At 39.4% G+C, this 17,486-nt stretch overlaps 1 protein-coding gene across 1 annotated transcript in view; it reads left to right on the forward strand.

Annotated features, from left to right (window-relative positions):
- Window positions 1–17,486, forward strand: part of LOC147108504 (meiotic recombination protein SPO11-like) — a 66,733-nt gene that overhangs the window by 15,435 nt on the left and 33,812 nt on the right. Inside the window, exon 3 of the mRNA XM_086004278.1 lies at window positions 17,432–17,468. Within this exon, the coding sequence (XP_085860404.1) occupies window positions 17,432–17,468 (37 nt within the window). The remainder of the gene's footprint in view (window positions 1–17,431; window positions 17,469–17,486) is intronic.

Genomic DNA, 17,486 nt, shown 5'->3' on the forward strand with positions numbered 1-17,486 from the left:
AGGAGAATAGGGAAAATACAGAAACATAGGGAATGATGAATGAGAATAGGGAAAATGCAGAAACAGGGAATGATGCAGGAGAATAGGGAAAATGCAGAAACATAGGGAATAATGAATGAGAATAGGGAAAATGCAGAAACATAGGGAATGATGCAGGAGAATAGGGAAAATGCAGAATCATAGGGAATGATGCATGAGAATAGGGAAAATGCTGAAACATAGGGAATGATGCATGAGAATAGGGAAAATGCAGAAACATAGGGAATGATGCATGAGCATTGGGAAAATGCAGAAACATAGGGAATAATGCATGGGAATAGGGAAAATGCAGAAACAGGGAATGATGCATAAGAATAGGGAAAATGCAGAAACAGGGAATGATGCAGGCGAATAGGGAAAATGCAGAAACAGGGAATGATGCATGAGAATAGGGAAAATGCAGAAACAGGGAATGATGCATGAGAATTGGGAATATGCAGAAATATAGGGAATGATGAATGAGAATAGGGAAAATGCAGAAACATAGGGAATGATGCACGAGAATAGGGAAAATGCAGAAACATAGGGAATGATGCATGAGCATTGGGAAAATGCAGAAACATAGGGAATGATGCAGGAGGAATAGGAAAATGCAGAAACAGGGAATGATGCATGAGAATAGGGAAAATGCAGAAACAGGGAATGATGCATGAGAATTTGGAATATGCAGAAATATAGGGAATGATGAATGAGAATAATGAAAATGCAGAAACATAGGGAATGATGCACGAGAATAGGGAAAATGCAGAAACATATGGAATGATGAATGAGAATAGGGAAAATGCAGAAACATAGGGAATGAGGAATGAGAATAGGGAAAATGCAGAAACAGGGAATGATGAATGAGAATAGGGAAAATGCAGAAACATAGGGAATGATGCATGAGAATAGGGAAAATGCGGAAACGGAATGATGCAGGAGAATAGGGAAATTGCAGAAACATAGGGATGATGAATGAGAATAGGGAAAATGCAGAAACGGAATGCTGCAGGAGAATAGGGAAAATGCAGAAACATAGGGAATGATGAATGAGAATAGGGAAAATGCAGAAACAGGGAATGATGCAGGAGAATAGGGAAAATGCAGAAACATAGGGAATAATGAATGAGAATAGGGAAAATGCAGGGAACATCGGGAATGATAAAGGAAAAAATGGGAAAATGCAGAAACATAGGGAATAATGCATGAGAATAGGGAAAATGCACAAACAGGGAATGATGTTGGAGAATAGGGAAAATGCAGAAACATAGGGAATGATGCAGGAGCATAGGGAAAATGCGCAAACGGAATGAGGCAGGAGAATAGGGAAAATGCTGAAACATAGGGAATGATGCAGGAGAATAGGGAAAATGCAGAAACATAGGGAATGATGCAGGAGAATAGGGAAAATGCAGAAACATAGGGAATAATGAATGAGAATAGGGAAAATGCAGGAACATCGGGAATGATAAAGGAAAATGGGAAAATGCAGAAACATAGGGAATGATGCAGGAGAATAGGGAAAATGCTGAAACATAGGGAATGATGCATGAGAATAGGGAAAATGCAGAAACATAGGGAATGATGCATGAGCATTGGGAAAATGCAGAAACATAGGGAATAATGCATGGGAATAGGGAAAATGCAGAAACAGGGAATGATGCATAAGAATAGGGAAAATGCAGAAACAGGGAATGATGCAGGAGAATAGGGAAAATGCAGAAACAGGGAATGATGCATGAGAATAGGGAAAATGCAGAAACAGGGAATGATGCATGAGAATTGGGAATATGCAGAAATATAGGGAATGATGAATGAGAATAATGAAAATGCAGAAACATAGGGAATGATGCACGAGAATAGGGAAAATGCAGAAACATATGGAATGATGAATGAGAATAGGGAAAATGCAGAAACATAAGGAATGAGGAATGAGAATAGGGAAAATGCAGAAACAGGGAATGATGCAGGAGAATAGGGAAAATGCAGAAACATAGGGAATGATGCATGAGAATAGGGAAAATGCGGAAACGGAATGATGCAGGAGAATAGGGAAATTGCAGAAACATAGGGAATGATGAAAGAATAGGGAAAATGCAGCAACATAGGGAATGATGCAGGAGAATAGGGAAAATGCAGAAACATAGGGAATGATGAATGAGAATAGGGAAAATGCAGAAACGAATGCTGCAGGAGAATAGGGAAAATGCAGAAACATAGGGAATGATGAATGAGAATAGGGAAAAGGCAGAAACAGGGAATGATGCAGGAGAATAGGGAAAATGGAGAAGAACATAGGGAATAATGAATGAGAATAGGGAAAATGCAGAAACATAGGGAATGATGCAGGAGAATAGGGAAAATGCAGAATCATAGGGAATGATGCATGAGAATAGGGAAAATGCTGAAACATAGGGAATGATGCATGAGAATAGGGAAAATGCAGAAACATAGGGAATGATGCATGAGCATTGGGAAAATGCAGAAACATAGGGAATAATGCATGGGAATAGGGAAAATGCAGAAACAGGGAATGATGCATAAGAATAGGGAAAATGCAGAAACAGGGAATGATGCAGGAGAATAGCGAAAATGCAGAGAAACAGGGAATGATGCATGAGAATAGGGAAAATGCAGAAACAGGGAATGATGCATGAGAATTGGGAATATGCAGAAATATAGGGAATGATGAATGAGAATAGGGAAAATGCAGAAACATAGGGAATGAGGAATGAGAATAGGGAAAATGCAGAAACATAGGGAATGATGCATGAGAATAGGGAAAATGCGGAAACGGAATGATGCAGGAGAATAGGGAAATTGCAGAAACATAGGGAATGATGAATGAGAATAGGGAAAATGCAGCAACATAGGGAATGATGCAGGAGAATAGGGAAAATGCAGAAGAACGGGAATGCTGCAGGAGAATAGGGAAAATGCAGAAACATAGGGAATGATGAATGAGAATTGGGAAAATGCAGAAACAGGGAATGATGCAGGAGAATAGGCAAAATGCAGAAACATAGGGAATGATGAATGAGAATAGGGAAAATGCAGAAACAGGGAATGATGCATAAGAATAGGGAAAATGCAGAAACGGAATGATGCAGGAGAATAGGGAAAATGCAGAAACATGGAATGATGAATGAGAATAGGGAAAATGCAGGAACATAGGGAATGATAAAGGAGAATAGGGAAAATGTCAGAAACATAGGGAATGATGCAGGAGAATAGGGAAAATGCATAAACATAGGGAATGATGCATGGAATAGGGAAAATGCAGAAACAGGAAATGATGCATGAGAATGGGGAAAATGCAGAAATATAGGGAATGATGAATGAGAATAATGAAAATGCAGAGAACATAGGGAATGATGCACGAGAATAGGGAAAATGCAGAAACATAGGGAATGATACAGGAGAATAAGAATTTGCACAAACAGGGAATGATGAATGAGAATAGGGAAAATGCAGAAACATAGGGAATGATGAATGAGAAAAAGGGAAAATGCAGAAACATAGGGAATGATGCAGGAGATTAGGGAAAATGCAGAAACATAGGGAATGATGAATGAGAATAGGGAAAATGCAGAAACGGAATGATGAATGAAAATAGGGAAAATGCAGAAACATAGGGAATGATGCATGAGAATAGAGAAAATGCAGAAACAGGGAATGATGCATGAGAATTGGGAATATGCAGAAATATAGGGAATGATGAATGAGAATAATGAAAATGCAGCAACATAGGGAATGATGCACGAGAATAGGGAAAATGCAGAAACATATGGAATGATGAATGAGAATAGGGAAAATGCAGAAACATAGGGAATGAGGAATCGAGAATAGGGAAAATGCAGAAACAGGGAATGATGAATGAGAATAGGGAAAATGCAGAAACATAGGGAATGATGCATGAGAATAGGGAAAATGCGGAAACGGAATGATGCAGGAGAATAGGGAAAATGCAGAAACATAGGGAATGATGAATGAGAATAGGGAAAATGCAGCAACATAGGGAATGATGCAGGAGGATAGGGAAAATGCAGAAACATAGGGAATGATGAATGAGAATAGGGAAAATGCAGAAACGGAATGCTGCAGGAGAATAGGGAAAATGCAGAAACATAGGGAATGATGAATGAGAATAGGGAAAATGCAGAAACGGAATGATGCAGGAGAATAGGCAAAATGCAGAAACATAGGGAATGATGAATGAGAATAGGGAAAATGCAGAAACAGGGAATGATGCATAAGAATAGGGAAAATGCAGAAACAGGGAATGATGCATGAGAATAGGGAAAATGCAGAAACGGAATGATGCATGAGAATTGGGAATATGCAGAAATATAGGGAATGATGAATGAGAATAATGAAAATGCAGAAACATAGGGAATGATGCACGAGAATAGGGAAAATGCAGAAACATATGGAATGATGAATGAGAATAGGGAAAATGCAGGAACATAGGGAATGATAAAGGAGAATAGGGAAAATGCAGGAACATAGGGAATGATGCAGGAGAATAGGGAAAATGCATAAACAGGGAATGATGCATGAGAATAGGGAAAATGCAGAAACAGGAAATGATGCATGAGAATGGGGAATATGCAGAAATATAGGGAATGATGAATGAGAATAATGAAAATGCAGAAACATAGGGAATGATGCACGAGAATAGGGAAAATGCAGAAACATAGGGAATGATACAGGAGAATAAGGAATTTGCACAAACAGGGAATGATGAATGAGAATAGGGAAAATGCAGAAACATAGGGAATGATGCATGAGAATAGGGAAAATGCAGAAACAGGGAATGATGCATGAGAATAGGGAAAATGCAGAAACATAGGGAATGATGCAGGAGAATAGGGAAAATGCAGAAACATAGGGAATGGTGCATGAGAATAGGGGAAATGCAGAAACGGAATTATGCACGAGAAAAGGGAAAATGCAGAAACATAGGGAATGATGAATGAGAATAGGGAAAATGCAGAAACAGGGAATGATGCAGGAGAATAGGCAAAATGCAGAAACATAGGGAATGATGAATGAGAATAGGGAAAATGCAGAAACAGGGAATGATGCATAAGAATAGGGAAAATGCAGGAACATAGGGAATGATAAAGGAGAATAGGGAAAATGCAGAAACATAGGGAATGATGCAGGAGGATAGGGAAAATGCAGAAACATAGGGAATGATGAATGAGAATAGGGAAAATGCAGAAACGGAATGCTGCAGGAGAATAGGGAAAATGCAGAAACATAGGGAATGATGAATGAGAATAGGGAAAATGCAGAAACGGAATGATGCAGGAGAATAGGCAAAATGCAGAAACACAGGGAATGATGAATGAGAATAGGGAAAATGCAGAAACAGGGAATGATGCATAAGAATAGGGAAAATGCAGAAACGGAATGATGCAGGAGAATAGGGAAAATGCAGAAACATAGGGAATGATGCATGAGAATAGGGAAAATGCAGAAACGGAATGATGCATGAGAATTGGGAATATGCAGAAATATAGGGAATGATGAATGAGAATAATGAAAATGCAGAAACATAGGGAATGATGCACGACAATAGGGAAAATGCAGAAACATATGGAATGATGAATGAGAATAGGGAAAATGCAGGAACACAGGGAATGATAAAGGAGAATAGGGAAAATGCAGGAACATAGGGAATGATGCAGGAGAATAGGGAAAATGCATAAACATAGGGAATGATGCATGAGAATAGGGAAAATGCAGAAACAGGAAATGATGCATGAGAATGGGGAAAATGCAGAAATATAGGGAATGATGAATGAGAATAATGAAAATGCAGAAACATAGGGAATGATGCACGAGAAAAGGGAAAATGCAGAAACATAGGGAATGATGCAGGAGAATAGGGAAAATGCAGAAACATAGGGAATGATGCAGGAGCATAGGGAAAATGCACAAACAGGGAATGAGGCAGGAGAATAGGGAAAATGCAGAAACAAAAGGAATGATGCAGGAGAATCGGGACAACGCAGAAACATAGGGAATGATGCATAAGTATAGGGAAAAGTCAGAAACATAGGGAATAATGAATGAGAATAGGGAAAATGCAGGAACATAGGGAATGATAAAGGAGAATAGGGAAAATGCAGAAACATAGGGAATGATGCAGGAGAATAGGGAAAATGCAGAAACATGGGGAATAATGAATGAGAATAGGGAAAATGCAGGAACATAGGGAATGATGCAGGAGAATAGGAAAAATGCTGAAACAGAATGATGCAGGAGAATAGGGAAAAGGCAGAAACATAGGGAATAATGCATGAGAATAGGGAAATGCAGAAACATAGGGAATGATGCATGAGAATAGGGAAAATGCAGAAACAGGGAATGATGCATGAGAATAGGGAAAATGCAGAAATGGAATGATGAATGAGAATAATGAAAATGCAGAAACATAGGGAATGATGTACAAGAATAGGGAAAATGCAGAAACATAGGGAATGATACAGGAGAATAGGGAAAATGCAGAAACATAGGGAATGATGCAGGAGGATAGGGAAAATGCAGAAACATAGGGAATGATGAATGAGAATAGGGAAAATGCAGAAACATAGGGAATCATGAATGAGAATAGGGAAAATGCAGAAACATAGGGAATGATGCAGGAGAATAGGGAAAATGCAGGAACATAGGGAATGATGCATGAGAATAGGGAAAATGCAGAAACATAGGGAATAATGCAGGAGAATAGGGAAAATGCACAAACAGGGAATGATGTTGGAGAATAGGGAAAATGCAGAAACATAGGGAATGATGCAGGAGCATAGGGAAAATGCAGAAACAAAAGGAATGATGCATAAGTATAGGGAAAAGTCAGAAACATAGGGAATAATGAATGAGAATAGGGAAAATGCAGGAACATAGGGAATGATAAAGGAGAATAGGGAAAATGCAGAAACATAGGGAATGATGCAGGAGAATAGGGAAAATGCAGAAACATAGGGAATAATGAATGAGAATCGGGAAAATGCAGGAACATAGGGAATGATGCAGGAGAATAGGAAAAATGCTGAAACAGAATGATGCAGGAGAATAGGGAAAAGGCAGAAACATAGGGAATGATGCATGAGAATAGGGAAAATGCAGAAAAAGGGAATAATGCATGAGAATAGGGAAATGCAGAAACAGGGAATGATGCGTGAGAACAGGGAAAATGCAGAAACGGAATGATGAATGAGAATAATGAAAATGCAGAAACAGGGAATGATGTACAAGAATAGGGAAAATGCAGAAACATAGGGAATGATAAAGGAGAATAGGGAAAATGCAGAAACAGGGAATGATGCAGGAGGATAGGGAAAATGCAGAAACATAGGGAATGATGAATGAGAATAGGGAATCATGAATGAGAATAGGGAAAATGCAGAAACATAGGGAATGATGCAGGAGAATAGGGAAAATGCAGGAACATAGGGAATGATGCATGAGAATAGGGAAAATGCAGAAACATAGGGAATAATGCAGGAGAATAGGGAAAATGCACAAACGGAATGAGGCAGGAGAATAGGGAAAATGCAGAAACATAGGGAATGATGCAGGAGAATGGGGAAAATGCAGAAACATAGGGAATAATGAATGAGAATAGGGAAAATGCAGGAACATCGGGAATGATAAAGGAAAAATGGGAAAATGCAGAAACATAGGGAATAATGCAGGAGAATAGGGAAAATGCAGAATCATAGGGAATGATGCATGAGAATAGGGAAAATGCTGAAACATAGGGAATGATGCATGAGAATAGGGAAAATGCAGAAACATAGGGAATGATGCATGAGCATTGGGAAAATGCAGAAACATAGGGAATAATGCATGGGAATAGGGAAAATGCAGAAACAGGGAATGATGCATAAGAATAGGGAAAATGCAGAAACAGGGAATGATGCAGGAGAATAGGGAAAATGCAGAAACAGGGAATGATGCATGAGAATAGGGAAAATGCAGAAACAGGGAATGATGCATGAGAATTGGGAATATGCAGAAATATAGGGAATGATGAATGAGAATAATGAAAATGCAGAAACATAGGGAATGATGCACGAGAATAGGGAAAATGCAGAAACAGGGAATGATGCATGAGAATTGGGAATATGCAGAAATATAGGGAATGATGAATGAGAATAATGAAAATGCAGAAACATAGGGAATGATGCACGAGAATAGGGAAAATGCAGAAACATATGGAATGATGAATGAGAATAGGGAAAATGCAGAAACAGGGAATGATGAATGAGAATAGGGAAAATGCAGAAACATAGGGAATGATGCATGAGAATAGGGAAAATGCGGAAACGGAATGATGCAGGAGAATAGGGAAAATGCAGCAACATAGGGAATGATGCAGGAGAATAGGGAAAATGCAGAAACATAGGGAATGATGAATGAGAATAGGGAAAATGCAGAAACGGAATGCTGCAGGAGAATAGGGAAAATGCAGAAACATAGGGAATGATGAATGAGAATAGGGAAAATGCAGAAACAGGGAATGATGCAGGAGAATAGGCAAAATGCAGAAACATAGGGAATGATGAATGAGAATAGGGAAAATGCAGAAACAGGGAATGATGCAGGAGAATAGGGAAAATGCAGAAACATAGGGAATGATGCATGAGAATAGGGAAAATGCAGAAATATAGGGAATGATGAATGAGAATAATGAAAATGCAGAAACATAGGGAATGATGCACGAGAATAGGGAAAATGCAGAAACATAGGGAATGATACAGGAGAATAGGGAATTTGCACAAACAGGGAATGATGAATGAGAATAGGGAAAATGCAGAAACATAGGGAATGATACAGGAGAATAGGGAATTTGCACAAACAGGGAATGATGAATGAGAATAGGGAAAATGCAGAAACATAGGGAATGATGCAGGAGAATAGGCAAAATGCAGAAACATAGGGAATGATGAATGAGAATAGGGAAAATGCAGAAACAGGGAATGATGAATGAGAATAGGGAAAATGCAGAAACAGGGAATGATGCATGAGAATAGGGAAAATGCAACAACAGGGAATGATGCATGAGAATAGGGAAAATGCAGAAACAGAATGATGCACGAGAAAAGGGAAAATGCAGAAACATAGGGAATGATGCAGGAGAATAGGGAAAATGCAGAAACATAGGGAATGATGCAGGAGCATAGGGAAAATGCACAAACAGGGAATGAGGCAGGAGAATAGGGAAAATGCAGAAACATAGGGAATGATGCAGGAGAATAGGGACAACGCAGAAACATAGGGAATGATGCATAAGAATAGGGAAAAGTCAGAAACATAGGGAATAGTGAATGAGAATAGGGAAAATGCAGGAACATAGGGAATGATAAAGGAGAATAGGGAAAATGCAGAAACATAGGGAATAATGAATGAGAATAGGGAAAATGCAGGAACATAGGGAATGATGCAGGAGAATAGGAAAAATGCTGAAACGGAATGATGCAGGAGAATAGGGAAAAGGCAGAAACATAGGGAATGATGCATGAGAATAGGGAAAATGCTGAAACATAGGGAATGATGAATGAGAATAGGGAAAATGCAGAAACAGGGAATGATGAATGAGAATAGGGAAAATGCAGAAACAGGGAATGATGCATGAGAATAGGGAAAATGCAGAAATATAGGGAATGATGAATGAGAATAATGAAAATGCAGAAACATAGGGCATGATACACGAGAAAAGGGAAAATGCAGAAACATAGGGAATGATACAGGAGAATAGGGAATTTGCACAAACAGGGAATGATGAATGAGAATTGGGAAAATGCAGAAACATAGGGAATGATGCAGGAGAATAGGCAAAATGCAGAAACATAGGGAATGATGAATGAGAATAGGGAAAATGCAGAAACGGAATGATGAATGAGAATAGGGAAAATGCAGAAACAGGGAATGATGCATGAGAATAGGGAAAATGCAAAAACAGGGAATGATGCATAATAGGGAATGATGCAGGAGAATAGGGAAAATGCAGAAACATAGGGAATGATGCAGGAGCATAGGGAAAATGCACAAACAGGGAATGAGGCAGGAGAATAGGGAAAATGCAGAAACATGGAATGATGCAGGAGAATAGGGACAACGCAGAAACAGGGAATGATGCATAAGAATAGGGAAAAGTCAGAAACATAGGGAATAATGAATGAGAATAGGGAAAATGCAGGAACATAGGGAATGATAAAGGAGAATATGGAAAATGCAGAAACATAGGGAATGATGCAGGAGAATAGGGAAAATGCAGAAACATAGGGAATAATGAATGAGAATAGGGAAAATGCAGGAACATAGGGAATGATGCAGGAGAATAGGAAAAATGCTGAAACGGAATGATGCAGGAGAATAGGGAAAATGCAGAAACATAGGGAATGATGCATGAGAATAGGGAAAATGCTGAAACATAGGGAATGATGAATGAGAATAGGGAAAATGTAGAAACATAGGGAATGATGCAGGAGCATTGGGAAAATGCAGAAACATAGGGAATGATGCAGGAGAATAGGGAAAATGCATAAACATAGGGAATGATGCATGAGAATAGGGAAAATGCAGAAACAGAGGGAATGATGCATGAGAATAGGGTAAATGCAGAAACAGGGAATGATGCATGAGCATTGGGAAAATGCAGAAACATAGGGAATGATGCAGGAGAATAGGGAAAATGCAGAAATATAGGGAATGATGCATGAGAACAGGGAAAATGCAGAAACAGGGAATGATGCATGAGAATAGGGGAAATGCAGAAACAGGGAATGATGCATGAGAATAGGGAAAATGCAGAAACATAGGGAATGATGCATGAGAATAGGGAAAATGCAGAAACGGAATGATGCATGAGAATAGGGAAAATGCAGAAATATCGGGAATGATGAATGAGAATAATGAAAATGCAGAAACAGGGAATGATGCACGAGAATAGGGAAAATGCAAAAACATAGGGAATGATACAGGAGAATAAGGAATTTGCACAAACAGGGAATGATGAATGATAATAGGGAAAATGCAGAAACATAGGGAATGACGCATAAGGATAGGGAAAATGCAGAAACGGAATGATGCAGGAGAATAGGGAAAATGCAGAAACATAGGGAATGATGAATGAGAATAGGGAAAATGCAGAAACATAGAGAATGATGCAGGAGATTAGGGAAAAGGCAGAAACATAGGGAATGATGAATGAGAATAGGGAAAATGCAGAAACAGGGAATTATGAATGAAAATAGGGAAAATGCAGAAACATTGGGAATGATGCATGAGAATAGGGAAAATGCAGAAACAGGGAATGATGCATGAGAATAGGGAAAATGCAGAAACATAGGGAATGATGCAGGAGAATAGGGAAAACGCAGAAACATAGGGAATGATGCAGGAGCATAGGGAAAATGTAGAAACATAGGGAATGATGCAGGAGCATTGGGAAAATGCAGAAACAGGGAATGATGCAGGAGAATAGGGAAAATGCAGAAACAGAATGATGCACGAGAAAAGGGAAAATGCAGAAACATAGGGAATGATGCAGGAGCATAGGGAAAATGCACAAACAGGGAATGACGCAGGAGAATAGGGAAAATGCAGAAACATAGGGAATGATGCAGGAGAATAGGGACAACGCAGAAACATAGGGAATGATGCATAAGAATAGGGAAAAGTCAGAAACATAGGGAATAATGAAAGAATAGGGAAAATGCAGGAACATAGGGAATGATAAAGGAGAATAGGGAAAATGCAGAAGCATAGGGAATGATGCAGGAGAATAGGGAAAATGCAGAAACATAGGGAATAATCAATGAGAATAGGGAAAATGCAGGAACATAGGGAATGATGCAGGAGAATAGGAAAAATGCTGAAACATAGGGAATGATGAATGAGAATAGGGAAAATGTAGAAACATAGGGAATGATGCAGGAGCATTGGGAAAATGCAGAAACATAGGGAATGATGCAGGAGAATAGGGAAAATGCATAAACATAGGGAATGATGCATGAGAATAGGGAAAATGCAGAAATATAGGGAATGATGCATGAGAATAGGGAAAATGCAGAAACAGGGAATGATGCATGAGAATAGGGAAAATGCAGAAATATAGGGAATGATGCATGAGAAAAGGGAAAATGCAGAAACGGAATGATGCATGAGAATAGGGAAAATGCAGAAACATAGGGAATGATGAATGAGAATAGGGAAAATGCAGAAACATAGGGAATGATGCAGGAGAAAAGGGAAAATGCAGAAACGGAATGATGCATGAGAATAGGGAAAATGCAGAAACATAGGGAATGATGAATGAGAATAGGGAAAATGCAGAAACATAGGGAATGATGCAGGAGAATAGGGAAATGCAGAAACATAGGGAATGATGCATGAGAATAGGGAAAATGCAGAAACATAGGGAATGATGCATGAGAAAAGGGAAAATGCAGAAACGGAATGATGCATGAGAATAGGGAAAATGCAGAAACATAGGGAATGATGAATGAGAATAGGGAAAATGCAGAAACATAGGGAATGATGCAGGAGAATAGGGAAATGCAGAAACATAGGGAATGATGCATGAGAATAGGGAAAATGCAGAAACATAGGGAATGATGCAGGAGAATAGGGAAAATGCATAAACATAGGGAATGATGCATGAGAATAGGGAAAATGCAGAAATATAGGGAATGATGCATGAGAATAGGGAAAATGCAGAAACAGGGAATGATGCATGAGAAAAGGGAAAATGCAGAAACGGAATGATGCATGAGAATAGGGAAAATGCAGAAACAGGGAATGATGCATGAGAATAATGAAAATGCAGAAACATTGGGAATGATGAATGAGCATAGGGAAAATGCAGAAACATAGGGAATGATGAATGAGAATAGGGAAAATGCAGAAACATAGGGAATGATGCAGGAGAATAGGGAAATGCAGAAACATAGGGAATGATGCATGAGAATAGGGAAAATGCAGAAACATAGGGAATAATGCAGGAGAATAGGGAAAATGCACAAACAGGGAATGATGCTGGAGAATAGGGAAAATGCAGAAACATAGGGAATGATGCAGGAGCATTGGGAAAATGCACAAACGGAATGAGGCAGGAGAATAGGGAAAATGCTGAAACATAGGGAATGATGCAGGAGAATAGGGACAACGCAGAAACATAGGGAATGATGCAGGAGAATAGGGAAAATGCAGAAACATAGGGAATAATGAATGAGAATAGGGAAAATGCAGGAACATAGGGAATGATAAAGGAAAAATGGGAAAATGCAGAAACATAGGGAATGATGCAGGAGAATAGGGAAAATGCAGAATCATAGGGAATGATGCATGAGAATAGGGAAAATGCTGAAACATAGGGAATGATGAATGAGAATAGGGAAAATGCAGAAACATAGGGAATGATGCATGAGCATTGGGAAAATGCAGAAACAGGGAATGATGCAGGAGAATAGGGAAAATGCAGAAACAGGGAATGATGCATAACAATAGGGAAAATGCAGAAACAGGGAATGATGCAGGAGAATAGGGAAAATGCAGAAACATAGGGAATGATGAATGAGAATAGTGAAAATGCAGAAACATAGGGAATGATGAATGAGAATATGGAAAATGCAGAAACAGGGAATGATGCATGAGAATAGGGAAAATGCAGAAACGGAATGATGAATGAGAATAGGGAAAATGCATTAACATAGGGAATGATGAATGAGAGTAGGGAAAATGCAGAAACAGGGAATGAATGAGAATAGGGAAAATGCAGAAACAGGGAATGATGCATGAGAATAGGGAAAATGCAGAAACAGGGAATGATGCATGAGAATAGGGAAAGTGCAGAAACATAGGGAATGATGCATGAGAATAGGGAAAATGCAGAAACATAGGGAATGATGCAGGAGAATAGGGAAAATGCAGAAACAGGGAATGATGAATGAAAATAGGGAAAATGCAGAAAATAGGGAATAATGAATGAGAATAGGGAAAATGCAGAAACAGGGAATGATGAATGAGAATAGGGAAAATGCAGAAACATAGGGAATGATGAATGAGAATAGGGAAAATGCAGAAACATAGGGAATGATGAATGAGAATAGGGAAAATGCAGAAACAGGGAATGATGAATGAGAATAGGGAAAATGCAGAAACAGGGAATGATGAATGAGAATAGGGAAAATGCAGAAACATAGGGAATGATGAATGAGAATAGGGAAAATGCAGAAACAGGGAATGATGAATGAGAATAGGGAAAATGCAGAAACATAGGGAATGATGAATGAGAATAGGGAAAATGCAGAAACATAGGGAATGATGAATGAGAATAGGGAAAATGCAGAAACAGGGAATGATGCAGGAGAATAGGGAAAATGCAGAAACATAGGGAATGATGCAGGAGAATAGGGAAAATGCAGAAACATAGGGAATGATGCAGGAGAATTGGGAAAATGCAGAAACATAGGGAATGATGAATGAAAATAGGGAAAATGCAGAAACATAGGGAATGATGCAGGAGAATAGGGAAAATGCAGAAACAGAATAATGCCGGAGAATAGGGAAAATGCAGAAACTGGGAATGATGCAGGAGAATAGGGAAAATGCAGAAACATAGGGAATGATGCTGGAGAATAGGGAAAATGCAGAAACAGGGAATGATGAATGAGAATAGGGAAAATGCAGAAACATAGGGAATGATGCAAGAGAATAGGGAAAATGCAGTAACATAGGGAATGATGCAGGAGAATAGGGAAAATGCAGAAACATAGGGAATGATGCAGGAGAATAGGGAAAATGCAGAAACATAGGGAATGATGAATGAGAATAGAGAAAATGCAGAAACATAGGGAATGATGAATGAGAATAGGGAAAATGCAGAAACATAGGGAATGATGAATGAGAATAGGGAAAATGCAGAAACATAGGGAATGATGCAGGAGAATAGGGAAAATGCAGAAATATAGGGAATGATGCAGGAGAATAGGGAAAATGCAGAAACATAGGGAATGATGCAGAAGCATCGGGAAAATGCAGAAACTAGGAATGATGCAGGAGAATAGGGAAAATGCAGAAACATAGGGAATGATGCAGGAGAATAGGGAAAATGCAGAAACAGGGAATGATGCAGGAGAATTGGGAAAATGCAGAAACATAGGGAATGATGAATGAGAATAGGGAAAATGCAGAAACATAGGGAATGATGAATGAGAATAGGGAAAATGCAGAAACATAGGGAATGATGAATGAGAATAGGGAAAATGAAGAAACATAGGGAATGATGCAGGAGAATAGGGAAAATTCAGAAACAGGGAATGATGCAGGAGCATAGGGAAGATGCAGAAACATAGGGAATGATGAATGAGAATAGGGAAAATGCAGAAACATAGGGAATGATGCAGGAGCATAGGGAAAATGCAGGAACATAGGGAATGACGCAGGAGAATAGGGAAAATGCAGAAATCTAGGGAATGACGCAGGAGAATAGGGAAAATGCAGAAACAGGGAATGATGCAGGGGAATAGGGAAAATGCAGAAACACAGGGAATGATGCATGAGAATAGGGGAAATGCAGAAACATAGGGAATGATGCAGGAGAATAGGGAAAATGCAGAAACATAGGGAATGATGAATGAGAATAGGGAAAATGCAGAAACAGGGAATGATGCATGAGAATAGGGAAAATGCAGAAATCTAGGGAATGACGCAGGAGAATAGGGAAAATGCAGAAACAGGGAATGATGCAGGGGAATAGGGAAAATGCAGAAACACAGGGAATGATGCATGAGAATAGGGAAAATGCAGAAACATAGGGAATGATGCAGGAGAATAGGGGAAATGCAGAAACATAGGGAATGATGCAGGAGAATAGGATAAATGCAGAAACATAAGAACATAAGAAATAGGAGCAGGAGTAGGCCAATCGGCCCCTCGAGCCTGCTCCACCATTCAATAAGATCATGGCTGATCTGATGCTAACCTCAAATCTACTATCACTCTACATCCCTCCCGAACCCATGTGATCTCCTGGGAGAGGCGAAAAACCAGATAAAAAACCCAATGGCCAATTTGGGAGAAAAAAATCTGGGAAATTCCTCTCCGACCCATCTAGGCGATCGAAACTCGTCCAGGAGATCACTCTGTCCCTATATTTTCTACAGTACTTACCTTCTGTAAAAGGTGATCTCCACCCCAGCCAGGAACAGGAATAGAACCATCTCCTGTAATCTAACACATAATTAGAACACAAGAAGTAGGAGCAGAACCAGGCTACATGTTACCCACAGGGCCATGACCGTTCCGAACATAGACTCATGTCCAATTTCCTGCCTGCTCCCCGTAACCCCTAATTCCCTTTACTTCTAAGAAACTGTCTATTTCTGTTTTAAATTTATTTAATGAGGTAGCTTCCACAGCTTTCTGGGGCAGCAAATTCCACAGACCTACTACCCTCTGAGTGAAGAAGTTTCTCCTCATCTCAGTTTTGAAAGAGCAGCCCCTTATTCTAAGATTATGCCCCCTAGTTCTAGTTTCACCCATCATTGGGAACATCCTCACCACATCCACCTGATCAAGCCCCTTCACAATCTTATATGTTTCAATAAGATCAGCTCTCATTCTTCTGAACTCCAATGAGTAGAGTCCCAATCTACTCAACCTCTCCTCATATGTCCACCCCCTCATCCCCGGGATTAACCGAGTGAACCTTCTTTGTACTGACTCGAAGGCAAGTATGTCTTTTCTTAAGTATGATGCAGCAGAATAGGGAAATGCAGAAACAGGGAATGATGCAGGAGAATAGGGAAAATGCAGAAACAGGGAATGATGAATGAGAATAGGGAAAATGCAGAAACATGGGGAATGATGCGGGAGCATCGGGAAAATGCAGAAACAGGGAATGATGCAGGAGAATAGGGAAAATGCAGAAACAGGGAATGATGAATGAGAATAGGGAAAATGCAGAAACAGGGAATGATGCAGGAGAATAGGGAAAATGCAGAAACGGAATGATGCAGGAGAATAGGGAAAATGCAGAAACATAGGGAATGATGAATGAGGATAGGGAAAATGCAGAAACAGGAAATGATGCATAAGAATAGGGAAAATGCAGAAACATAGGGAATGACGAATGAGAATAGGGAAAATGCAGAAACAGGGAATGATGAATGAGAATAGGGAAAATGCAGAAAGAGGGAATGATGCAGGAGCATAGGGAACATGCAGACACAGGGAATGATGCATAAGAATAGGGAAAATGCAGAAACATAGGGAATAATGCAGGAGAATAGGGAAAATGCAGAAACATAGGGAATGATGCATAAGAATAGGGAATGATGTGGTTGTGTTTTAAAGTTAACTAAATGAATGACCGGATTTTCCTTGAATTCCCCAGGCTGTTCTTGTGCCATCCAATGTGGACAGGATAAAAAGTATCCTTTTATATGTTG

The sequence above is a fragment of the Somniosus microcephalus genome, chromosome 13 (genome assembly GCF_052327205.1).
Source record: "Somniosus microcephalus isolate GS21.2 chromosome 13, FLI_Smic_1.0, whole genome shotgun sequence".
Lineage (NCBI taxonomy): Eukaryota > Metazoa > Chordata > Chondrichthyes > Squaliformes > Somniosidae > Somniosus > Somniosus microcephalus.